This window comes from Chionomys nivalis, chromosome 6 (genome assembly GCF_950005125.1).
Source record: "Chionomys nivalis chromosome 6, mChiNiv1.1, whole genome shotgun sequence".
NCBI lineage: Eukaryota > Metazoa > Chordata > Mammalia > Rodentia > Cricetidae > Chionomys > Chionomys nivalis.
The window spans coordinates 43,235,640-43,262,969 of record NC_080091.1 but is presented as its reverse complement, the minus strand read 5'-3'; the positions used below and the strand labels follow the sequence as shown (position 1 = coordinate 43,262,969).

The 27,330-nt window shown below is 44.9% G+C and overlaps 1 protein-coding gene across 1 annotated transcript in view; it reads left to right on the top strand.

The window, feature by feature from the left end:
- Stk32b (serine/threonine kinase 32B) overlaps positions 1-27,330 on the top strand; it is a 250,791-nt gene that overhangs the window by 62,506 nt on the left and 160,955 nt on the right. The window contains exons 2-3 of the mRNA XM_057771922.1: positions 7,281-7,336; positions 23,786-23,937. Coding sequence (XP_057627905.1) covers positions 7,281-7,336; positions 23,786-23,937 — 208 coding nt within the window. The remainder of the gene's footprint in view (positions 1-7,280; positions 7,337-23,785; positions 23,938-27,330) is intronic.

Genomic DNA, 27,330 nt, shown 5'->3' with positions numbered 1-27,330 from the left:
TCATTTCTAGGCCCTGACCCCTCCACTGTTCTTCCTCAAAATGAAGCAGGTGATCAACTATCACTTGGTAGAAATGTCTGTGGTTTAGATATCTAGGGAGCTTCCCTTTTGAATCATTTTCCTGAATTGGGAACTTACGGTGGCACAGTCACATGACTTCCTGTCCATGTGCTAAAATGAAAGCTCTGTCCGAATTCTACCGGTCTGAAGAGCAGAAAGTCCAAATTTGATTCCTAAACTTTATGTCTATGACTCTGATTACTACAGATGTGTATACCACCGTGAAATGACAGGTGTATTAAATGTGGGCTGGAGCTTCCACTAGGCTTTTCTTCCCTGGCCATTCCTTATGTTGGGAGCTCTTATGGGTACTTTGAGCTGAGTAGCTCTTCTCTCCCAATGAACAACCACACAATACCTGAGGATGGGGCCAGATGTGGAAATAGGTGTAGTTGAAATCATCCTGGATCAAGGAAAAGTCTCAAATAAAATGGCTGGGTAAGAAGAAAACAGGGACACGTGTGGGGGGGAACTGGAGAAGGTGGAGGCAAGGGATGGAGTGATACAGAGATAGTGCCAAGGACTACTGACAGAGTTAGGAAAGGACCCCCAGAGTCTTCATAGATGGCACAGACCAGCTGATACTTTGGCTCTGGACTTTTGACCTCTTGAACTGTGGGATAATTAATTCCTGCTGTTTTAAGCTCCTTGGTGACGATTTGTTAGGGCTGTCCCAGGAAAGGAATACATCAAACTAATTCTACTTGCCGACTTAATATAATCTAGAATCCCCATGGGATTGTCTGGATTAAGTTGGCTTGTGGCTATGTCTGTGAGGGGTTGTCTTGACTATCTTAACTGAGGCTAGAAGATGAGCTCACTATGGGTGACACTATATTCTGGATTGGATAAGAGTGGAGACAGTGAGCTGAGCCCTAGCAAGCATGAACTAATCCATTGCTCTCTGCTCTTGTCTGTGGATAAAATGTGACTTGCCACCTTGGCTTCCCTGCAATGACAGACAACAACCTGGGCAATTAAACTCTTTCTCCCGTAAGCTGTCCTTGTCATCCTATGTTATCACAGCATTTGGGAAAGAAAATGAAGATGTCAGGCACAAGGACAGATTGACAGTTGAGTTCTCAAGATCTCTTGGAAGCTTGTCTTATCATGAATTTCCCTCCAGCTCTAAATTAACTTATGTCCTAAAATTTTTTGCCCTACTCTACCCATATAAATTAGGCGTGCAGATTTCTGGATGCTTACAGATTCAGTGTTTCTGCTGATAAGAGTGTAGACTGTTAGAAAAAAGGCCTGGGGTGTTATTAAACACATTTATCAACAAGGAAACAAACACTTTTTAATGAGGTTGAAAGCAGAGCTGCGGCACTGTGAAGCAAACCCCAGCTTCTCTCTTCATGTGTGGAGAGTGGGGCATGTAGACATAGAACATCTGCACCGAACACCCAGCCTTGACTTCCTGCGAGCCAGCATGAACACAGGCCAGGAGCAGACTCTCTCAGCGCTGGGCATGAATGTGAAAGAGACTTGTCTCATCTCAGGAGCCAAAGATGGAAGAAGGTTACACTCAGGGCCAGAGCCCGCAGATCTACAGAGCCACTGGGATTGGGGTACGTTTGGAGTTTCCAGGGTGGATCTGATAACTTTCAGCATGGAAGTTATGTGAAGTATAGTGTGCAAGATCAGCTCAGGGGATCCTTCCAGGAACCCCACCCATACCAACATCCTCAGATCCTCAGTATTCTTAGACAAAACTGCAAATGCACCCCCCCCCCCCCACCGTTTGTTTTAAAACAGGAAGCCCAGACTACAGCCCATATGCCGCATGTAGCCCAGAGTAGTTCTGAATGCAGCCTAACACAAAATTCTAAATGCATTTAAAGCATTCATTTTTTGTTTGTTTTGGGCCATGAACTTTATAGATTGCGATGCCATATTGCAGCATCCCACAAAGTAAATGTGTGTGCTCTCACAACCTATGGGCCGCAGTTTGGACATCCTGGCTTTCCAAAGCTCTAGGTAACTTCAGCTAACTCAGAGTAGATGCTGTTGAAATGCGTGTTACACTGTCAGGGATCTGACAAGAAAATAGCCTGTAGATGTACAATATGGACACATTTTTCTCTTCCCCATGTAGTGGTCAGCTTTAATGGTCCTCTTGACACAATGTGGGACCACCTGGGCAGAGTTTCTCTCAGTGATTGTCTAGCTCAAGTTTGCCAATGGGCACGCGTGTGGGGGCTGACCTAATTCATTGAAGACATGCCCACTGTGGGGGGCACAATTCCCTAGGCAGCGGATCCAGAACCTTATAAGGGTAGAGAAATGAAGCTGAGCACAAGCAAGCAAGCATGTAAGAGTTCATGCGTTCTTATCTCTATTTCTGACTGTAAATGTCACATGACCAGCTGTCCCAAATTCCTGCCTCCTCACTTACCAGTGAAGGACTGTAGCCAGGAATTTTGAATCTCCCACTTCTCTTTTTAAATTGGTGTTTTGTTGCATCAGCCTAAATGAAACTAAAGCGCCCCAGTTAGCTGAGTGCCTGGAAGGTGACCATGTGTGTATAGTCCTCAGAGCACTGGCTCTTCCTAAAGGAGATCCGACAGTCCAGATTGGGGGAAGACCCTAAGTCTATGGCTTTGAACTAGGGTAATGACTTGCTGGGAGACCAAGTCAGCACCCAAACTGTCATCTCTACTCACCATCAGTGAGGACACACTGTGATGGCCTTCCAGTCTGGAACTGAGATCTGCAGTTTTAATGTCATTTACTTTGACTCTTATCTACTTAAGAGCAGACCCTGGTGTCTAATGGAAGGGGAGGCTTGAAGCCCTGGGTTCCGTTCCCTGTACTGCATAACTGGATAAGGCAGCACGTGCCTATCATCAGAAGATCAGAGGTTCAAGGTTATCCTTGACAACACACAGAGTTTGAGACCAACCTGGACTATATGAGACTGCCTTGGAAGGACAGATGCGAGGAAGGAAAGAAGGAAGGAAGAAAAAAAGAAGCATTAATTTTACTGCATATCTTTCCACATCACCCAGGTTTGCTCCCATGAAACTTTCTCTGCCACTGAATTGTAGCCTGATAACCTCCAAGGCTACGTCCTTCCCTCTACATTTCCCTGGCTCTCTGGGGACATCATCCCAACTCAGTTTCCCAGGAGGATACACCCCAGCAGGAGTTGGGTATGATTGCTCACTGTAGAAGGGCGGCTGGTGAAGGGAGAAGACATCTGAGACCCAGAGCAGCCAAGGTGGGGTCCCAAGAGTTAAGCCCTGCAGGCAGAGGGAGCCAGGCAAGGAGTCCCATGGGGATGCACTTTCAGAGCACATGAAGTTGTTTGTCCACAGCGGTGCTGCTGAAGAAGCTAATTCTGGATGCTCAGCTCTAGAGAAGGAGGGAAGACAGACAGTGGAGCCTGCTGGGGGTGCCAGACCTGCGGCAAGCTCACCGAGTAGATCATAGCCAGGACTAAGTGACATTTTTGGAACTGTGTCATGCCTGAGTGCCTGGATCTGTTATCAGAAAAGCCAAAAGTCAACAGGGTGGCCGATGTCTGGAGCCAGGGGGTAAAAATGTGGTCAGACATGTGTGTGCAGTGATGTTTCTTAAATGATGTCAGGAAGTGTGTGTGTGAGTGTGCGTGAGTGTGCGTGAGTGTGAATGTGTGTCTGTGTGTGAGTGTGTGTGAGTGTGTGCGTGTGTGTGAATGTGTCTGTGTATGTGTCTGTGAGTGTGTGCGCGTGCGTGTGCGTGTGTGTGTCTGTGTGTGTATGTGTGTGTCTGTTGTGTATGCATGCGTGCATGTGTGTGTGTCTGTGTGTGTCTGTGTGTGTGTCTGTGTGTGTGTCTGTGTGTGTATGTCTGTGTCTGTGAGTGTGTGTGTGTGTCTGTGTGTGCATGCGTGCGTTCATGTGTGTGTGTGCCTGTGTCTGTGTGTGCATGCGTGCGTGCATGTGTGTGTGTATTTGGGAAGTTACTGATTATACTATGTAACTCACTCCAAACAGCTTTAGTCAGTGGGCTATTGTGGCTAAACACATGTGAGCACCAGGGTCCCTACAGGGGTCCAGGGCACTGTGGGTGATGCCATCCATAGGCAGGTAGTCTAGCAGGCTGAGCAAGTCAGGGTAAGGAAGCTAGTAAACCACACTCCCTGTGGCCTCTGCATCAGCTGCCACCTTTAGGTTCCTGCCTTTAGCTCATGCCCTGACTTCCCTTCGTGACGGACTGTGATCAGGACATGGAACCTTAAACAAACCCTTTCCTTCCCAGGTTTCTTTTGGCTGTGTTTATTATAGTAATAGAAAGCAAACAGCCATACTCTCATGGGTTTATGTGTTCGAACCCTTGCTCCTCAGCTGGTGGTGATGTTTTGGGAGAGCATGTAATCTTTGAGACTGAAGACCCAGCTAACGGACCCAGGCCACAGGGGGTGGGCCTCAAAGGTAACAGCTTGGCCCTGCTTATGCTCATTCCTGTTTCTTGTTTGGCACCGTGTGAGAAGCTGCAAGCTCCGTCTACCTCAGACCAGCCTATTCCAGAAACCATACCTTCCCTGCCATGCTTCTAAATTAATGATCACATGTTAGCCTCTCCTCAGGATGTTTCTGTTAGGCATTTGATGTGGTGTTGAGAAAAGTAAGAAATATTTTATCATATCTAATATAAAGAGTCAGCACAGTTTAAGTGACATCTCTGAGATCGCCCAGTTGCTGAGGGGTAGGATTTAAATCAAGGTAATGATAGTGTAAAAAGACTATCCTTTTGCTCCTAAGTAAGATCACAGCAGAGTTCCAAATCCAATGATAAAATAGGATTTACCAGCCTTTCCCATGTGCCTGGCTCTAGAAGATTCTGAAAGGAATGTTCTGGCAGCAGCTACACCCATTGAACAATAGAATTTTTTGTTTTTCTGATAGGGACAAAGAGCTACTTTCTGTGCAGGGACTCAGCATCAGAATCCTGGTAGTTCTTAAGTCATGTCTCTAGAGAGCTGGCTCTGCTGCCTGGAGGGCAGGTGGCAGGGACCCACAGTGACATTTGCTTTCTGAACCGTGGAGGTTACTGTTAAGCTATGCACACATCCCAGCACATGACAGCCACCTGAGCAGTGGCTCGAGTTCCTTACTTCCTTCTTCTCCCTCAACCTGTAGTGAGTGGGTAAGAGGAGAAAGGAATTTCTGCTTCCAGTAAGTTATTCTGAAAGCAGACGGAACTGGGTTAAAGAACAGAAGTTTTGCTAGTTAACTGTTAACCCACCCTCTCTATTCTAAGCACGTCAGGGGTTTGACAGCTCACTGGATTCTGGCTTTGGCTTGGTGAAGTCGAATGTACAAGGAACTAATTGTGTTCATTGACTTCCCCACACCCCCAACTTCAATTACACAGTGAGCTAATCAATTCCCTTCATCTTCGTAAATGGCATGTCTTTCCTAGTTATTGAGAACTGGCTGCAATTCAGTCAAATGCAAAAATATTTACCAAAGACTTATTATGCACTTGGCACCATGAATATGGAGATTAGCTGACTCAATCATTCCCTTCAGTTAACGAGTAGTTATGGAGTGCCGCAGTGTGCTACACAAGGTCAAGGTGCCGAGGGAGAAACAACAAATAGAATAATCATGACCGTTGACCCCAGGTAACTCAGAGCCTCGCGAAGAAAAACGATCAAGTTCCATTGAGCTATTCAGAATGATGTGTTTAGTGGAAGTTACCGTGCTACAAGACAGCACGCTTAGCTGGAAGTTAGGTCCGGTCCCCTCTCAGGACACAGCAGGGTGACAAGTGGACACTGGGAGAAGAGCATCAGATGGAAAGGAGACAGCTTGACTAAGGAGGAAGGGACCTGTGTCTTCAGCATAAGGTTGGGTCAGGGAGGTGTGGGGTGACAGGAGCAGGGCAGGGATGGGGCCGTTCAGGGAGGAGCATGCTCTCCATGGTTAACATGGAGGGATTAGGACAAGGAAGGTGTGGGACAGACATGATTGTCACCCTTATTATCACATGTGTCTCAGGGGAGGGTCGGAGAGGTGGAGAGCCCACTGTAGATATCAGATGACAGAGAAGGTAAAATCACAGGGGCCTCAAGATGGGCAGATGAAAGAGAACAGCAAGAGGAAAAGTAGATCCACCCTGATAAGGGACTAAACGGGTTGGGAGGGAAAGGAGCCATAGATGAATCCTTGGCTTTGAGAAGGTTGATCCTGCCCAGCCTGAGGTCTGCTGGACCTACTGAAATGCATGGTCAGGAGAAAGGAGGCACTACTCTGCTTAGGGTCTGCTGGATCCATAAAGTTCTAGGTGGGTTTGAATTCCTCAAGAGTATTCTGGAGTAGGCATCAGTTCAAACTACCTAAAGGCCAGGATACTTTTGGCAGATTCGGACATGCCACAGAAGCCTCTGGAGGCCATGAGAGTAGCTGTGTGGCAGAGAGCTGACAGATTCCAGTGTCTTGAGAGAGGGTTCTGCCATAGAAGCCTAGTGGGCATTTTTGAAAGACGAGAGGAAACCTGGGGGTATAGCTCAGTTAGTACAGTGTTTTCCTGGTATGCACAGAGCTTTTGGTTGAAACCTCAGCACCCACAAACTTGGCATTATGGTACATCTGTAATTTTAACTCTCCAAATGTAGAGAAAAGGGGAAGTCTGGCTTACATGAGACCCTGTCATAAAATTAGAAACAAAAGGAAACAGGAATCAGGGACCCAGAAGGTTGAGGATGTTCATGGTAGTTAGCAGTATGGCCACACAGTATTGACATGCTTGGTGCAGAGGCTGGGGTAGAGTCCAGTATATGAGGGCTGGAGGGTAAAGACACAGAGGCAGCTAAATGGGGGCAAGGGGTGGTCTGATTCAGAGTGATAGCAGGAGGGGGATGGGGGTCAGTGTGCTTGGCATGCTGTAGCATCTCACACAGGGAAGCTGTGCTCTGCCTGTGAGAGCGCCGTGTGCACCAGAGGGGGCCATAGTGGGGACAGCTCTTCCTGAAGGGAAAGTGCTTCAGAGAACATGAAATCCAAACAGCTGAGCTACTCTGTGGCCACCACTTTGGTCCCTACAAGATGTCTCCTCCTGTGAACCCATGGTGACGTTTTAACTGTGCGTCCTCGGGCAGTGTCTCAGTGACCAGGTGCTAACATGCCATAGGGCGGGTGGACAGAAGCCAGCAGGGACATGGGTAGCACATGGACACCGTGTCGGAGAGGCAAGCCTGCCCTGACTGCCACTTTCTCTTTTTTTGACAGTCAACTTTGACCACTTCCAGATCCTGCGGGCCATCGGGAAAGGGAGTTTCGGGAAGGTAAGAACAATGCACTTTTTGGAACAAAAAAGTGAAGCGTGGAAGTCTAGATGCTTGGGTTTGAGTGTGTGTGTGTGTTCTGTGGGCGTGGGCATTTCCTCTTGGCAGAGGGTTTCATTAGGTAAATCTGAGACACACAAGGAAGCCTAAACTGTTTCTCTGGACTCTGGTGTACTTTACTCTAAAAATGGAATTAACCAGAGAGTCTGGGCTTAGGTGACTCCCAGTGGCAATGGCTTCAGTCTTGCTAATGCCACATCTTCCTTGAGAGGAATGGATGACGAGAGTGGGTCCCCCTCCTCCAAACTTAACCTGAGATGGCTCTTTCCAAATCGTGATTAATACAAAATTCACATTTCTGATTCTTGACTCTTTGGGGATAAAGCCCATAAAAATTAGAAGGTATGGTTTTTAGGGGAAAAGAGGTTCCCCTAGTAAGCCATAATCTGTTCCCACAGAAACTTCTCTTGGCAATAATTGTTCTAAGTACCTTTGAAGAGCCAGGTACTCTGTTATACTCAAATGCTATGATTTACCTTTTATGGATGAAGTGACTTAAGCTCAAAACCTTAGACCCTGTAACTAGCAACTGTTTGTTACTTTTCTTACTGCTGAGAGAAGGCCTGATATAAAAAACTTCAAAAAGATTTATTTTGTCTTGTGGTTTCTGGAGGTTCACTCATGGTCAGTGTCCTACACATCATGGTGGCAAGAGCAGGTGGTGAGGATATCACTTCTGGATAGACAGGAAATGGGAATGGGTATAGGAAGGGGCGTGACTACCTCTAGCCACTGAGGATGCTGAGAGAATAAGCATCCTTTATTTTCATTGCAAAGTAAGCTCTTTTTAGAGGAGGGCAGAAATACAACTGGGGGCCACAGGGTCCTTGGGGTGTGCCGGGTACTGACAGGCATTTCGCTGGTGAACGGTGGCCCAGTTGGGGTAGGAACTCATTGTGCAATGGCCTAGATGAACAGATGTGTGGACCAGCATGCCCAGGGGAAGCCTCATTCTGAGATAGAAGACTTCTCCATAAGCAGACTTTTCTGGATTTTTCTGCTTTTTTTTGACTTGTGAATCCCAGACAGACCTTTTCACATAGCTCTTCTGAAGTGTAGTGATGAAGATCAATTCACAGAGGATGTCAATGATTTGATGCTGAATTCTGCCAGGCTAGACATACCTGCCGGCATCCTGGGGAGCAAAGGCAGCCTGTCTTTTCATGCCTCTTCAGTCCACATATATAAAATGTTAGCTGTTTATACCGTCCAATGAATTGTACCACTTTTTTTTTTATGTTTTCTTTTTAAAATTGTTTTTAATTGAGCTATATATTTTTCTCTGGTCCCCTCTCTTCCTCTTTCCTCTGATTCTACCCTCTCCCATGATCCCCATGTTCCCAATTTACTCAGGAGATTTTGTCTTTTTCTACTTCCCATGTAGATTAGATCCATGTATGTCTCTCTTAGGGTCCTCTTTGTTGTCTAGGTCCTCTGGGACTGCGAATTATAAGGCTGGTGTTTCTTTGTTTTATGTCTAAAAACCACTTATATGTGTGTACTTATTATATTTGTCTTTCTGGGTCTGGGTTGTCTCACTCAATCTGCTGTTATCTAGATCCACGCATTTGCTTGCAAATTTCAAGATGCCATTATTTTTTTCTGCTGTGTAGTACTCCATTGTGTAAATGTACCACATTTTCCTTATCCATTCTTCAGTCTAGGGGCATTTAGGTTGTTTCCAGGTTCTGGCTATGACAAACAATGCTGCTATTAGTATAGTTGTGCACATGTACTTGTGGTATGAATGAGCATTCTTTGGATATATTCTCAAAAGTGGTTTTTACTAGGTCTTGAGGAAGGTTGTTTCCTAATTTTCTGAGAAATCACCACACTGACATCCAAAGGGGCTGTACCAGCTTGCATTCCCACCAGCAATGCAGAAGTGTTCTCTTTACTCCACATCCTCTCCAGCATACGTTGTCGTCAGTGTTTTTGATCTTGGCCATTCTTAGAGCTATAAGATGGAATCTCAGAGTTGTTTTGATTTGCATTTCTCTGATGTCTAAAGATGTTGAGTATTTCCTTAAGCGAATTGCAGCCATTTTGAATCCATTTGTTGAGAGTTCTCTGTTTAGGTCTGTATTCCATTTTTTTTTATTATTGAATTATTTGTTCTTTTGATGACCAATTTCTCTAGTTCTTTGTACATTTTGGAGATCAGCCTTCTGTCCAATGTGGGGTTGGTGAAGATCTTTTTCCATTTTATAGGCTGTCATTTTGTCTTTTTGACCATGTCCTTTGCTTTACAGGAGCTTCTCAATTTCTGGGGGTCCCATTTATTAATTGTTTCTCAGTGTCTGTGCTACTAGGGTTATATTTAGGAAGTGGTCTCCTGTGCCGATGCGTTAAAGTGTACTTCACATTTTCTCTTCTATGAGGTTCAGTGTGGTTGGTTCTATGTTGAGGTCTTTGATCCATTTGGGCTTGAGTTTTGTGCATGGTGATAGATATGGATCTATTTTCAATTCTTCTACATGTTGATATCCAGTTATGCTAGCACCATTTGTTGAATATGCTTTCTTTTTTTCATTTGATTTTTTTTTGCTTCTTTGTCAAAAAATCAGGTGTTTGTAGGCATATGGATTGATATCCGGGTCTTTGATTCAATTCCATTGGTCCTCCTGTTTGTTTTTGTGCCAATACCAGGCTGTTTTTAGTACTGTAGCTCTGTAGTAGAGTTTAAAGTCAGGGATTTTGATGCCTCCAGAAGTTCCTTTATGGTACAGGATTGTTTTGACTATCCTGGTTTTTTTTTGCTTCTCCATAAAAGTTTGAATAATGAAAAGGAGGACATAACAATGAACATGGAGAAAATCTAGAGATCATCAGGTCATATTTTGAATACCTGCACTTTACAAAATTGGAAAATTTAAAGAAAATGGACAATTTTCTGGATAATAATCACTTACCAAAATTAAATCAAGACCAGATAAGCAAACTAAATAGAACTATAACTGCTAAAGAAATAGAAACAGTCATCAGAAGTCTCCCAACCAGAAGAAGTTCAGTACCAGATGGTTTCAGTTCAGAATTCTACAAGATTTTCAAAGAAGAACTAATGTCAATACTCCTCAAATTGTTCCACGCAATAGAAACAGAAGGAACATTGCCAAAATCTTCTTATGAGGGTACAATTACCCTGTTACCCAAACCACACAAAGACATTACCAAGAAAGAGAATTACAGACCATTCTTACTCATGAACATTGATGCAAAAATACTCAATATAATACTGGCAAACCAAATCCAAGAACACATCAGAAAAATCATTCACCATGATCAAGTTGGCTTCATCCCAGAGATGCAGAGATGGTTCAACATACAAATATCTGTCAATGTGATCACTATATAAACAAATTGAAAAATCCTACCTGATCATCTCATTAGATGCTGAAAAAGCCTTTAACACAATACAACATCCCTTCATGATAAAGGTCTTGGGGAAGAGCAGGGATACAAGGAACATACCTAAACATAATTAAGGCAATATACAGTAAGCCAACAGCCAACATCAAACTAAATGGAGAGAAACTCACAGCGATCCCACTGAAATCAGGAACAAGACAAGGCTTCCACTCTCTCCATATCTGTTCAATATAGTTCTTGAGGTCCTAGCTAGAGCAATAAGACACCAAAAGGAGATCAAGGGGATACAAATCGGAAAAGAAGTCAAACTCTCACTGTTTGCTGATGACATGATAGTTTACATAAGCCACCCCAAAAATTCTACCAAGGAACTTTTACAACTCATAAACACCTTCAGTAATGTAGCAGGATACAAGATTAACTTGAAAAAAATCAGGAGCCCTTCTATACACCGATGGTAAATGAACTGAGAAACAAATCAGAGAAACATAGCCCTTCACAATAGCCACAAACACCATAAAATATCTTGGAGTAACTCTAGCCAAACAAGTGGAAGATCTGTATGATAAGAACTTTAAATCTTTGAAGTAAGAAATTGAAGAAGACACCATAAAATGGAAAGATCTCCCATGCTCTTGGGTAAGTAGAATTAACATAGCAAAAATGGCAATCTTACCAAAAGCAATTTATAGATTCAATGCAATGCCCATCAAAATCCCAGCAAAATTCTTCAAGGACCTCAAAAGAATTGTATTACTTATTAACTGAACATATCTGTCCTTTTAGAGTCATAGGGGCTTCCAGTGTACTGACAGATCACCAATGTTTATAGAAGGAGCTTGTCTTTATGTGCCATCTCTGGGCAAAGAAAAGATCCCCGTGGAGTTGCCACTGCCAGAAGGCAGTTGGCTCAACAGTGTTGCTGACCATCCAGCACAAATGCTATCCCGGAAACACTATTTCTTAGATCACTAGTTGTGAAGGCTGGTGAGCGGCTTCCAGTAGATTTTATCAGCTAAGGTTCCTTCTGCACAGAGTTGTATGTCCTGGTTAGTGTTTGTCAACTTGACACAAACTGGAGTCACCTGGGAAGAGGGAACCTCAATTGAGGAATTGCTTCCATCAGGTTGGCCCCTGAGCATCATCTTGATTTATGTGACAGTTCCTAGTTCAGTGTGGAAGGTGCAGTTTCTGAGCAGGTGGTCCTGGATTGTATAGGAGAGCAAGCAGGCAGAGTCTTGACTTCAGTTCCTGCCTCCAGGTTCCTGCTCTTCAGTTCCTGCCTCCAGGTTCTTTCCCTGACTGCTCTGGATGATGGACTGTAACCTGTAAGCTGAAATAAGCCCTAAACCCTTTCCTTCCCAGGTTGGTTTTGGTCAGTGTGTTATCACAGCAACAAAGCTAACCAGGCAGGTAGTTTTACCTATTTCCCCTGTTTTGTGTTTTGAGGATCCTTGCTTTACTGAAATGGCTAAACTCCCCACGATGAGCTGAAAAAACACAAGAACAGGCAGCTCTGATGTGTCCTTGAGGTTTTTCTTCTTTCATGTGTATATATATATATATGCGTGTGGTGTACCTATGAGTGGGTACATAGGTGGGTGCGCGTGTGTCCACATTATGTCAAGAACTGAGGTTGCCATCAGGAGTCTTTCTCAATCACTTGACCTTGTTTGCTGGGGCAGCATCTCTCAACTGAACCCAGAGTTCACGGATATAAGATTAATATGACTGTCAGCTTGCTCTTGGGATCCCATATCTCCATTTTCCGAGTGCTAGAAGAACTGGTGGATTGCCACACTCACCTAGCTTTTTTATGGGCTCTGGGGATTTGTCCTTATGATAGACCCCTGTCCTTATGATAGACCCCTGTGTTGATGTAGCCCCCTCCCTTCTGTGGCTTTGTTCCTGAGCTTTGTGGGGAGAGGCTGATGTGAGAATAAAGTCATCTCTAAGTTGTCCCGAGATTTCCTTTACCAGATCAAGCATCCCCTTCCTGTCAGCGAGAACCCAGCTGATACGTAAGAACCCTGCTGCTGTTCCCCACCCTAATGTGCCCATTCTATGGCTCAAAGAACCTGGAGACACATCTTCCAATTACAGCACAGCTGGAGTTTCAGAGCTTTCTTCTGTGGCCTCCTGTCGTCGACAGTTTGGGTCTTGAACCCTCTGTACCTCTTTGTGGCATGCTGTTAGACATGTTAGCATGTGGCATTGTGAGCTTTCAAGTTGGCTTTGTCCAGTTATCCCTCAGCAATGTAGACTTTGTCCTGTCCTGCTATCTGGTACATGATCTGGTTCTTGGCACCTGTTGTCTTGAGTATTGATGTCTTAGAAACTCACAGTTATAGTCAATCTTTTAGAACTCCCAAGCTTCCTGATGTCTATTTGTAAGTCAGTGTGTAGCAATGTCTTACAGGCGCTCGAATTTTGGGGGAATATACATTAATGCCAGGTGACTGGGCTGAGGTTGGCTTAATTTCAGGGACTAGAACGTGGCTTTGTTCATATTGAAATACCAAATTACAGCCACCTTTGGGGTTAATGTTGATTTAAGTCTTGAAGATGCCCTTACCTGTAGTGGAACCCGGCTGCCACAGGGCGAGACCCTTCTCACAGGGAGTGAATGCTCGGAGCTTTGCTCTCTGCCTCATGCAGGCTGCCTGCCACCATTTATTAAGAGTTCATTGTGAAGGATGACAATGCCTGGCTATCAGTAGATGCACACACATGTGGATACACAGCAATCACATTTCACACGCACCCCGGAAGCAGTCTCTCCTCCCATGTGCCCCTAAAGTAAATAGCTTCAGATTACTGAATTGAGAAAGAATTTAAGGGAAGAACCCATTTAGGTCTGTGTTCTGGGGTAGTTGAGATATAGCAGATAGGTTTCTGAACAGTTGGTAAAAATACTTTAGATTTTGGGTGAGACTGACTTGTATTGACTGTAGACACCCGGGTCAGTGAGTGAACAGACACGCTCAGCTTGGGGTCACGTTTCTAATGTAGATTGGGTATGAAGGGTCACAGAAGGTACTGAGCTCCCATTACTGTTCGGCACACTTCTTATGGGAACACCATCCCTCCCTTCAGAAGACACACCCCTACTTCCTGGAGTCCAGGGTAGCTGTCAATAACCGTCTTTGTCATGTGCTGCCAGAGATGGGTTGGACCTGGCCATGGGCTGAAGGCTCAAAGGCTTGCATGACTCAGCGTTGATGGTTCTTCAGTGGAATCTTCCCTGAAGTATCAAAAAACAGGCTGACTGCGTGGGTGGCCATTTCCACCACAGTGGATGATGTTTGAGGCTTTTCAAACGGAGGAAAGAATGAGGCTCCAGGCAAAGAAAGACAGATACAAGTTGGGGGAGTTGTGAGTCAGATGGGCAAGCCAAGCACTGGTTCTGCTCGCCCCGGTCTGGGACCTGTTGATGACTCCAGTCCCTAAGGGCTCCCTTTGACCTCTGATGACCGAGCAACAGAAGCAAGTCCAGGGGGAGGTGGTCCCTTGGGCATGGACTTGAACACCAACAGGGCTGAGTTCTGTTCAGATGAGGGTGGAGAGAGCCTATGAGAAAAGAAACTCAGGAGTTCCCCTGGCAGTGCCATTCATGATGGGCCTTCTGTATGAGGACTGCCAGGTTGATGCCAAATAAATCAAACTTCTTAGCCTGGCCAGAGGCAGCCTGTGCATAAAATCACAGAAAGTGGCCTGGAGTTACACGATAATAGCCCTCTATGTTCCTCAGAGGGAGTTTCTGGATAAAGCTGAGCTGGCGTTGTCCGGATGATAACCCAGACTCAATATTGCCCTGTTATGCACAGAGACAGGTACTCCCCATACACAAGCCCAGGTCAGCTCTCTCAGCCCTGGCTGCCTGCTCTGCACAGCTGTGTATGAATGCAATGTGGAAAAGCACTTGATTAGAAGAAGAAAAACCAGCTTAGCATTCAGACAGCAGCAGCTCTACCTAAGACTGCCGTGGCAAGGACCCTGCAGGTGCAAAGGCCCCCAGGCAAGCACAGAGGTATCTCTGGGCACATGGTGCCCCATGTCTACCTGATGCAAAGAACTGTTTCTAGCAGGCGGGACTCGGAATATGTGGTTGTTCTGTTCAGGAAACTAAGTCAGTTAATTAAGCTGTGAGCAGCATTTTGTGTATGAGCATTGGCTGGCAGTTTTGGCCGAACCACAAGCCTCTGGGCAAGACGCCGGACTTCCCCGGATGCTGTTCCTATGTCAGAATCCTTTTTAGAAAGTTTGAAGGAGATGCTTGCATGAGCTGCCCTTGTTCTCCCAGACATAGCGAGGAAGGATGGAATCCATTTGTTTGCAACGAAATATTTATTCCTTCCGTATTAATTAGTGCATTTGGGGAGAGGCATTCTTGGAGGAGACTGTGGTTCCAGGAAATGACTTAATAAGTCGTTAATTGCCACAGGAGATGTGGGCTCTCTCACAATGCCTCCAAGCTCGGCCTGGGGCCAATTACACTTTCCTGACAAAGATACTCCCTTCCCCAACAAGAAAGTAGGCCTCCCTGCATATCCACATCTTTGTCATTGTCCACAGTGAATGATCCTTTGGCTCTGCATCCAATCTAGCTCACCCCACAGGACACTAGGGGCACAGGCACAAGGCATGGATGTCCCATAACACCCATCATTGTCAGAGAGAAGGGGAGGTGGGGATGGAGACAAGGTATATCCTTCAAAGGTAAGCCCTTATTGATCTGCTTCCTCCAATCAGGCCCCATCTGCCTATAGTGCATTCATTTATGAAATCACCTATAGGTTAACAGACCGATGCGATTAGAACTGTCAGGGTGCAGTCACTGCTCCACGACATCACCATCTGGGGATCAAGTCTTAACAAACAAGTTTCTGGGGGTATTTTATATTTTCACCAACATACCATACCCTGAGTCCATTATGGAGGGAAGTCAGGGCAGAAACTCAAGGCCAGATCCTGGAGGCAGGAACTGAAGTGGAGAGCATAGAGGAGCATGGGTCACTGGCTTCTTCCTCATGACTTGTCCAGCCCACTTTCTTACAGCACCAGGACCACCACCCAGCCCAGGTTGGCACCATCCCAAGTAGACTGAGCCCTCTCATAGCAATCATCAGCCAAGAAAATGCCCCACAGGCCTGCCCATGGTACTTTCTCAACTGAGTTTCTTCTTCCCGTGTGTGATGGGATGCCCGTCTGTATGCTGTAAATATCTTATTACCTTTGGTTCATAAAGAATGAATAGCCAGGCAGAATATAGCTAGGCAGGAAATTCAAAGATAGATAGAGTTGAAAAAGGACAGAGTCTGGAAGATGCCAGCAACCAGAGAGAAGCAAGATGTGAGGTAACAAGCCACAGTCCTTGTGGTAAAATATAGACTAGAAATGGGTTAATTTAAGTTGTAGGAGTTAGTAATAAGCCTGAGCTAATAGGCCAAACAGTTTGTAATTACTATTAAGCCTCAGAATGGTTATTGGAAACTGGTGTGCTGGAGAGAAACTCCAGTTATACATATAACTAGCTTGTGTTAAGATGACATAGAGCTGTTCAGCATTGCAATAAAGCACAAAACTCTGTGAGCTGTGTGTGCTCTCTCTGTAGGGATGAAAAGTTAGCAGGTATCAGCAGAAGTAGCCTCCATAGCTTCCCCTGCACACTGGGGAATAGACTCCAAAGGCAGAGTTCTGGGCCTGGATGGCTGGCAGTGCATTGGCTGTGGTTCTCCAGAGATGTAGATTCAGTAGATTGTGGTACACTCAGGAAGAGCTTGGTCAAGGAGTTGGTTCAGAGGATTAAGAAAGCCAAGAAATGGTAGCACACAGGGACCAGGCACAGCAATAGAACTGGTAAGTGGTGGAGCCTGGAAAGTGGTGGGGTGGGCACTGAGGGAGCTCCACTTTTCACTCAGGGTGCTTGAAGGTGGGTCTCAAAAGGGAGACACTGATGCAGAGTTGGGACCCACCCTTATGGACCCAGGTAAGAAGGGACAATTTAGGCTCACAGTTGGGGGTGCAACCTCAATTCCCAACTCATGCTAACTTCTGTTTTAATGTTATCCGTCCTTGCAGGAGCTTGCGATGGCTGAGCTGCCAAACGGTAATAAGAGTCCTGGATAGAGAGAGGGTAATGAAAATGTAGCCAAACAAGAAGTTTCCAAAATGTTCTTATACATTTGCCCAACCCTGACTACACACCAGCGTTCTCTACAAATCCTAAAACACTATCACCGCCACTGCTACCACCAATAACAACCAAACCAGCCAAATGAACGAACAACCAAAACCCAAAAATTCACCGGTCTTCTGGGATGTCTGGGATGCTCATGAGTCAAGGCTATCAGTCCTGGGGGACCACAGGATGCTGGTCATGTGTGGCTTTCCTGTGTGTATCATCTTCCTGATGGCTTGGAAACCTTTTCCACGTTGCTGGAGTTACATGCTCTTGGCACATGCTTTCCTTAGCAAATCCCACAGTCTATACTAGCCAGTGTTTGTTTATTTGTCTCAATATATCACAGTGACTAATGATAACCTCAAAGCCCAATTGATTTCTACTAATGAGAAGTTAATTGGGGGCTTGCCTTGTGGGCAGCTTAAGGTGGCTTTGGTTAGATAGCTTGTTCTTGCCTCATTAACTATGATTTCCTGCAGACAAGGCTTAGAGCAGCCTGACGGAGGAGTATCAATGCCTCCTAAGTCAGATACTACCAGGACTTAGGTAGAGTGTTGATCTTCCGTCCTGATCACCTGCCCAGCATAGGGGCCATGTGTGACTTATTTCAATGAATCTCTCCATGGCATGGCTGTCTTGAGGATTAGAGCTAGAAGGAGCTGTCCCAGGTCTCTAGGGCTGGTTCTAGGCACTGGTGTGTCCATTTCAATTCTTCTGTGCAGGTGTTACTGAGCTGTTAGGGTCCTTGCAGTATACTGCAGCCCTAACCAACTAGACCAGGCCGCCCATTCTCAATAGGCCAATGAAACTAACAAATAACTAAAAGTCAGAATAAGGGCATTTATTCAGTGTGGCCATAATGGCAAGAGCAAGAAATAAGGTGGTCCAGTGACACCTTCAAGTTCATTTTCAGGGTTCTGACATGAGGTTTAGACTTAAATAGAGAGACAGAGGTATACATAGCTAAGCAGCCCTGGTCAAGGTATGCTCCTGCCCACCACTGACCCATCATTGTCTTGGGTCCAGTATCTTCTGGTCTAAAAAGTCAGAACTGTGTGAGGTCACTTTATGGAAGACAAATTCCTTCCCTGGCTGGTTCCAGGCTCTAGCCTTTTTCTTTCAGCATGAGATTGTTGGGGAAATTCCAATCCCATGGGGACCATTGTTCCAACAGCCAATAGGAGCGTCACAAGTGTCTCTTTAGAATATCTTCCTTCCTGTCACAATGGGTACACTTCACTTTCATTCCTCCATATTCAGTTTTCATAAAAGCAGGCCTTCACCTTCCTGGTTAGGTGTGTCCCTTGGCATCTGTTTTAGGCTACGGTGAGAAGGACTGGCTTGTTTCCTGATCTCTGCCTCAACACATTCGTTAGTACCTAGAAAAGCTGATAAATTTTATATGTTGCTTTGGTACCTTCCAACTTTGTTGAAGTGTTTATCAGAGCTAAGGGTATAATAAGAGTATAGGATAATATTGTCTGCAAATAAAGATAATTTGAGAAGGTAGAAAGACAGTTCAGTCTATGAAATGCTTCCTCAGAACCCAAGTTTTACAAGAGTGTTGAGCATGGTGGTATGGGCTTGTAAGCCCTGCACTAGAGAAACAAGACCAGTAGATCTCCAGGGCTCCCCGACTAATCAGGCTGGTCTACAAGATAAGGCCCAGGCCAAAGGAAGGCCTTGTCTAAAACTGAAAAGCTAGAAGTTGAAGAACTGTCTAAGGTTGTCTGTCCTACAGTCTCTACATGCATACAAGTGTGCACGCACCAAAACAAAGCATAGAAAAATTTTAAACTCATCTTCTTCTATTTATATTACATTTTATTCTTTCTTTTGTTTTATGACTGGGTAAAAATTTTAGCATTGTGTTAAATGAGATGGAAGACAGTGAACACCCTTGCCTGGTTCTCGATTTTAGGATGAATGTTTTCAGAATTTCCTCATTTAGTATAATGATGGCTGTGAGTTTTTCAAATATAGCCTTGATTATGTTGAATTATGCTTTTTCTTGTCATAATTCCTCCAGGGACTTTTAAGGCCTTTTATGCATCTACCAAGATAATCTCATGGTTTTCATCCTTGTTATATTTACGTGTCATATTATACTTACTGATTTATTCATGTTGAGCTGTCCTTGCTTTCCTGTGATGAAACCAACTACATTGTGGTGAGCGAAAATTTTTGAAACAGGTCTTTAAAATTGATTATCAGAAATTTCATTGATTTTTTTTATATCTGTGAACACTGGGAAATTAATCTGTAGCTCCCTTTTTGTTGTACCCTTCACTGTTTACTGCTACTGTTTAAAACACAGTGATTCTGGTTCTGTAGAATGAATTTGGTAGTGTTTATCTTTCTATCTTATGGAAAAATTGGAAGAGTGTTGACATTTTTCTCTAAAGGCATGGTAGAATTCAGCATTGAATCCCAGGATTTTCTGAATTAGGAGACAATTGTTGCTTCAATTTTATTGTTATACATCAATACGTATGCATTATGTGCATGTCTGTTGCTGCAGAGTTCAGACAAGGACTTCAGAGCCTATAGAACTGGAGTTGTGGAAAGTTTGAGCCACCACGTGGGTGCTGGGAACTAAACTCAAATCTCTGCAAGGGCAACAAATGCTCTTAACTGTTGAACCATCCCCCAGCCCCACTATTTTGGGGTCTGTATGATCTATCTATTGATGAAAATGGAGTGTTGAAGTCACTGCTACTATTTGGCTTTTGACTTAGACTTTCCTATCCTGTTTTCTGTTTTTTTTTTTTTTTTTTTTTTTTTTTTGGCTTCTGCTTGTTGCTTGGAATGTATTTTTCTATCCTTTGACTCTCTGTCTGTATTTTGCCAATGAGGTATATTTCTTCCAGAAAACAAACAGCTGATTTGTATGTTTTGATCCAGTGAGGTAGTCTTCATCTTTTTTTTTTTTAAAGATTTATTTATTTATTATGTCTACAGTGTTCTGCCTGCATGTTTGCCTCAAGGCAGAGGAGGGCATCAGATCTCATTACAGATGGTTGTGAGCCACCATGTGGTTGCTGGGGATTGAACTCAGGACCTCTGGAAAAGCAGCCTGTGTTCTTAACCTCTGAGCCATCTCTCCAGCCCTAGTCTTCATCTTTTAATCACATTGTTAAGGCCATTTATATTTATAATTTTTGATCAAGAAGCATTGCTGGTTCCTATAATCTTTTTGGTTCTCTTGTTGAATTAATGTATTTTTCTTTTTTCTCTCTTAGTCACCTCAGGGGATTCCTAGATAACTGAGTTGGGAATGTTTGACGCTTTCCTAGTTATGTTTTTGGTCATTTCTCTCATTGGTTCTTTTCTATGCATTCCACGTGTTCCCACCTCTTTTCTTTCTGTGTAGAAATCCTTTAGCTATTTTCCACAGCCCTGTCTTGGTGCTCTTAGATCATTTAAGTCATGCTTCTTGTGGAAGTTTGTAGTGAGGAGGCGAGCAGGCCTGCTTTTTGTCCTGCCTGGCTCCCTCATGGCTAGCTTTACACCCGAAATAACAACACACAAACTGTATTCATTTAAACACTGCCTGGCCCATTAGTTTCAGCCTCTTATTTGTTAATTCTCACATCTTGGTTAACCCATTTCTCTTAATGTGTATGCACCACGAGGTGGTGGCTTACTGGTAAGATTGTAACCTACGTCCATCTTGGGCCGGAGCTTCATCACGACTGCCTCACTTCCCTTCTTCCCAGCATTCTGTTCTGTCTACTCCACCCACCTATGTTCTGACCTACCAGGCCAAGCAGTTTCTTTATTAATTAACCAATGAAAGCAACAGATAGAAAGAAGACCCACTTACATCAGAAGTTATTTTTCCATCAACTTTGAAAGGTAACTTCTGGATATAGCATTCTTGGTTGGTAGCTATTGCTCTCAGAACTTGGATGAGACCACTCTGTGCTTCTCTGGATTTTAGCATTTTTCTGAGTGGTCTGAGATGATTTTGATGAATTTGCTATTGCATGTTTTTTTTCTCTTGTGGCTAAAATACTGGATCTTTATTCTGTAATATAGCATTCTAGCTATTGTATGATGTGGAGAGATTTTTTTTTCTGGTCATGTATGTTAAGGGTTCTTAATACCTTCAGTACTTGTGGTCCATGTCTTTCCCTTGGTTTTACATTTTCTCTTCTGTAATATCACTGGGTAGGTTTGTCTCTGCATTTGGTTTAAACTTAGCTCCATCTTTAAACCCTGTGATTTTTTAATATTTTGATCATGTTTCAGAGTTCTTGAATGTTGTAGCCACAGTTATTTCCTTTTCTCGGTTGCTGGTTGAATATAATATTTCCTCAGTCTTGTTTCCAATGTTGGTATTCCTTATTCTTTTTCAATTGGTCTGTAATGATTTTCACTGCTTCATTTGGTTGGTTTATTGACTTTTCATTTACAACATTTCTGAGTTTTTTTTAAAATTTTTTTTCATAATCTTAATTATCCAATCACATTGCTAGTTTTGCTATTCAGGTCCTGAATTGACTTCCTTACTTTATTCATCTGCTTGTTTACACCCTCTTTGAAGTTATTTATAATTTCTTAAAGTACGCTTTCAAATTCTTCGGCATTTTAATTATTTTGTTAATTTTAGTTTGAACTATTGAGGCGTTATAACCTTTAAGATCAGTCATATTGCTTTTTTTATATGAGTCATGTATTTCTGTTTAGAAACTGATAAACTAGGATTGAGTAACTCGGAGGGAGACAGCCCACCTCCCAGCTTTCCTCTGTTGGGCGGGCAGTTTGCTGTCCACGACAGTGTTCACAAGACACAATCTGCACCTCTTCTAGCTCTCTCGGAACTGAACAGGTTTCAGAAGCGCCTGCTCAGTCAGTCATCAGAGGGAAGGCTCTTCCTGAAACCATGCATCTGGGGGGTTGTTTCACATTTGATGAGATGCAGAACAGTGGCATCTTCCTTCAGTCTCCCATCTTCCCGTCTCCTGTTTGGTTTCCAGTCCCCTTCTCAGAATGCAAATGAGAAGCAACAGAAACAAGAGGCCCTGATTGGTGACATTATCCACCCACTGCTGTCTGCCTTCAGACATGGTCTCAGGGCTTCTGGAGCCAGCCCGAATCCCCACCAGACGGAGCCCCAAGAGGCCTTCGTGCACTGCACGATCGCGTCCTCTTACTCTGTGTCTCAAATTTACTGCACAGTGAAGAATCACAGACCTTTAACTTCATGCCACTGATTTTGCTGCTTAGGAAGACAGCATTTGGGAGGTTTAACAGCATGCCCTATTTAATACATTGAGATTCAGATGACATTTACAATCCTGGGGCACTCCGCTTCCTGGATACCTATAGATTCTTTCCTGGGGTGCAAGATGAACTTTGAATGACTCAATTCAGACAGAGGAAGAGAAGTGGATTCAGGCTTTCTCCTACTACCCTGAATCTCCTTGAACAGATGCAGAGTGTGTGGAAGCAGAAAGGGGTCTGGTTCTCAGCAGAAGAACATCTGGAGTGGCCAGGGGGAACGCAGTTTAAGGTGCTGGAGTGTCCCATGGACGTTAAGACAAGGAAGTGAATGCTCCATGGAGGGAGGAGTATGCAGCTGGGACTCCTCGCATTTTAGAGGAGCAGGAAGCAGAGGGAACAGGAAGTGTAACTGGGCTGTAAGATCTAAGGTCCAGTCCTAATAAACCATTTTCTCCATCATGGCCTATCACCTAAAAGCTTTACAACCTTCCAAAATAGCAGCGCCTGCTGGGAACCAAGTGTTCAAATACATAAGCCTATGGGAGTCATTACATATTCTAAACACTATCCCTGATCCCCATAATGTCATGGTTATCTCATATTGCAAAATACATTCATTCCAACCTCAAAAGTTTCACACTTCAAAAGTCCAGAGTCTCTTCTGAGGATCAGTACATTCCAACTGTAAACCTCTATAAAATAAAAACAAAATCAAGCCACACATGTCCAATATACAAGGCACAAAATAAACATTCTAATCACAGAGGAGAACTGAAGGGTAACAAGGAAAGATTGTACTAAAGCAAGATTGAAACCCATCATGACAAACACATGACAAACACAAGTTCTCAGCCCTGCATGAAGCATCTGAGGCTTGTGCTGGCATCATGTGGCCTCCGGCAGGCTCAGGTTTTCTGGCTCCTTCTTCAGTTTTGCTGCCTGCGCACAGAAAGCTTCTCTCTTGGGCTGGCTCCCCCTCTGCTCCTCCAGGTTTCCTCAAGTGTCCCAGGAATGAGGTCACTGGGCAGGGTGTGTAGTTGGTACATACAATAGCTATGGTGTAATCCCAGGACCAGACAAAGCATGCATGCCCAAGTGTCCCATGGCTGTACTCTCTGGAGGTGAGGTTTGTACTGTGACTGCACAATGTGTCCTGGGTTGCAGCTTCTGGGATCTGAGGGGATCCACAGTATGTGTGCATGCATGCCCGGGTCATAGTCTGTGGCCTGTGTACTTGGAAACTGTAGCCACTAGTGCCTTTGTTGGGCTGTGCACTTTTAGAGGGCAGGACTGCTCCTTCCATCTTCTGAATCTATGGCTGCATTTCCAGTGTTGAGTGAGTTCACAGTCAGCACTCACTGTTCACATTTAAATGCCAAATCTGGTCCAGTGCCTCCCTGGTGGATGCAGAGCAGCTTAGCCAAGCTGCTTTGCTAGCAGGTGTTTGGGATGGATGAAACCCAGGCATGGACTGGAATGTCAGTGAGGGCTTGTTCCTCCTCCTCCTCCTCCTCCTCCTCCTCCTCCTCCTCCTCCTCCTCCTCCCCCTCCTCCTCTTCCTCTCTCTCCGCTTGTTCTGACAGTTGGTCCCTCGGGCTGCCTTGCAGGTATGCATCGTGCAGAAGCGAGACACAAAGAAGATGTACGCGATGAAATACATGAACAAACAGAAGTGCGTGGAGAGGGATGAGGTGCGGAACGTGTTCCGGGAGCTGCAGATCATGCAGGGATTGGAGCACCCGTTCCTGGTGAATCTGTGGTGAGTGGAGAAGTGGTTGATCCCTAGAGGGTGCTGTCCTGGCACTGCCAGAAGGGAAAGGATCCAGACCTCTGGGTTTACAGCCTCCTGAATATTCTGTAGGGTTTGTTCACCAATAAACCTTTAAACATTTATTTTAATTCTGTTCTCTGATTGAACAAATCAGAGATCAAAAAACAGATTTTGCTTGTGTGTGTATTTGAGGATGTATGTAGTAGGTTTCATGAGAGTGGTAAATAGTATCCAGTGTTCTAGAAAGCCCCACACATTGTGCTAGTGGCAAGAAGGACCTGGAGCCCATGTTCCATTCAATATAGCAAGTCTACCCTGAATGGAGGTACTAAATTCCAGCTCCTGATTCTGACACCCCACCTGTTATAATCCATGTTTCTGGAACTTTCTCTCCATTCCATCCCTGATCGTTATCTCCACTTTGAATTTGCATTCTAGAAATGCTTACCTGCTGATTCCCTGCCTCTGGGCCTATGCACGTGGTATTTCCTTTTGCATTAGTCAGGCACTCCAAAGTTCTCCACAGTTCCCGAGGCTTCCCTCGGGAATTCCAGGCAGGCACCCTCATGAATTCCTTTCTATTACTCTATTATCCCCATTTCACAGATGGGGCCACTGAACCGAGTTACTAGTAAGCAGATAGATGGGACTTGAAGGCACACTGCCTTCGTGGCCTCCACCTAACTCCTTGACTGGATACTTGTTTGCCAGATGCACCTTCTTCTTCTCCTTGGCAGACTTCTCCCTTCTTGTTGCCCTGGGAAGCCTTTCTGCCCACCTAGAAGTGTGACTAGTATGGAGTTATTTGTTGGGTTCCTAGGGGCACCCTGCCTTGTACTAATTGTGTGCCAGCTCTGGAGTTCATTTTGTAGAGGGTGAATTACTGCAGCCTTGGGAAGGCTCGCTCTCATCACTCTTCCCCGCTGACAGACTCTGTGATTGGCACCAGCAGAAGCCTAGCATTGATTAGTTTCCATGACAGCTTTGCCTCTGTGGAATGAATAATCTGTGCTCCTGAGCTGTGATAACCCAAGCCAAGCTGTCAAATGCAATATTTTTACCTGCTCAAAGTGAAGCTGTGCTACTCTCCTGGGATTAAGACAATCCTGGTAAAGGAGAAAGAGGAAGAAGATTTGCAAGACAGAAAGTGCTGGTAGGGTAGTGTCTGAGGGAGTCCTGGGAAGGGACAGGATGAGGGAAGGGGACAAGGTGGCCCAATATTCTACCTCCAAGCCTGATCTCACTGGTTCTTATGCCAGTCCTATAAATATCAGCAAGGAGGCAGCTGTGGACCTAAGAGGTCCCAAACCAGACTCTAATTTTGATGAGGAGATGGAGAATCAATAATCTGGAGAATCATAATCTGACAGAATTGTGTACTTTTAGGAGGAAGAGATTGAAAGTCATAGAAGGTGGAAGAGAGGAGAGGAAGAGAGATGGGGGATGGAGGAAGGGAGGGAGAGAGAGGAAGTGAAGGAGAGAGAAGGAAGAGAAGGGAAAGGGAGAGAGAATATATAATGCTGATGTCAGCAAGACAGGAGAGAAACCATCACCCTCACCAGAACTGACCACACTGGCTGCCTGGTCCCGGAATCCTGTCCCTCAGAGAAGGGACCAGCAGTTAGCCCAGTGTATGGCCCTTCCATACCAGCTTGCACTGGGGAAGGCACGGACCTTCAGAAGAAGCACACATGCCTTTCTGTGTCTGTTTCCTCATCTGTAAAGCCCAAGGGAAAGGATGGCGATGTCATGGTGTTGTTTACTGACCAAGTGAGTGACGAGAAACAACTAAACTGCTCCATATTGGACGGGGTACCACTTCCAGGCTGGCTCTGGCTGAGCATCCCTCCATAGGGTCACTTCCCACCTTCCTACATGGATGTATCTCCTCCTCTCCCCTTCACCATTGGACTTGAGGACTCTGGAAGATGTACACTGGGTTTCAGGTACCAGGTTATTGGCTTCATTCACAGTTGATGGGTAGGCAACTTATTCACATTTCCACAGTGTGCTTGAAGTTCGTTTCCATCACGCCACTGACTGTACTCACTAGACTCATTGTGAGGAGGCATTGTAGAACTGGGTAAAGGACACACTTGCTGCCATCTAGGCAGCTGCAAGAGTGAGCCCCCTACAGGACAAAAAGAGGATGGGTCCTGAACCTTGTATGAGTAGACACAGGACAAATCAAGATTCATATGTCCATGTACCACCCTGAAACTTTTCATTAAAACAAGATTATGGGAAGCGTTTAAAGACAGCTTATCTGGCGGGAGCAGGGAGATGAGAAGGAGGTAAAGGAGGAGACTGGAAGCCCCCAAGAGTCTGTGACAAAGGATCTGCCCTTTGTAGAATACAGCCACCATTTCCTTAGAAGTAATCTCAGACAGCTCCCAAACTAATGTGCGCACCTGACACCACAGTCAGCCTTTACCAGTCTTTCTGACAGGGAAAATCTTACTGAAATGCTGATCTGGTTCTCAGATGAAGCATCACTGTCAATCCCAAAAGTCCACAGAACAATGTCCTCCAAGGCTGGGCTCTGATCCAGTGTCCAGTCTTTCCTGCCCTTCTGTCCTTGCTACCACCTTGGCACATATTACTGCAGACACATCGAGTGGTCTGTAACTAAGTGGTAACAAGAACCTAGTGCACTCACCTCTCCAGGCCTCACCCACCTCTTCTGCTGCTGGAACTCCATGACTCAGGGGTTCCTGGGAAGGCCTGCTCTTTCTCCTGCAAGCATCCACATAACAGGCAATTGTGTACTAGATTCCTGGTGGAGGCTGGCACTGTCTTGTTTTCTAAGTGTCCAGAGGTGGAATAGCTCTGCATCCTCCCTTAGTAGTGCTCCCCTTGTGGAGGGGCCCAACCCTCTTCCTTCACTGTGTCTCTTATGTCTGGTACACAGGAAATTCGGCCGCTCAGTACTGTTATGGTCACTAGGTGCTGAGGTGGATATGATGCTAGAACTGAGAGCGATCATCACCTCTATCCCACAGCTGGCAGAGGACAGAAGTCAGGCCCACACTGGCAACATCACATTGCCTTTTCCTGTGCCATACTGATGTGTCACTCTCACCATTACTAAAGCAGTGAGATTCCAAACACCCACGGTGTCCTGGGGACCAAGAAGAACCCTGGTCACCCCCTGACATAGAAGAACAGTGCTGGTGAGGTTTTTATAATTCTGACTGTGATGTCATTGGCTTCCATGTATCCAGGACACTCTCATTACCATGGTAACCTCTGGCATCAGAAGAAGAGGCTGTGATGTCTTGAGCAGGGTTCTTTCTTGTCCTGGACTGTCCTAACATGTGCAGTGCCCTTATTGTCTTTGGCTCAAGCTTTGAAGACTTCAAGTTTTCATTCTTCTTGCAA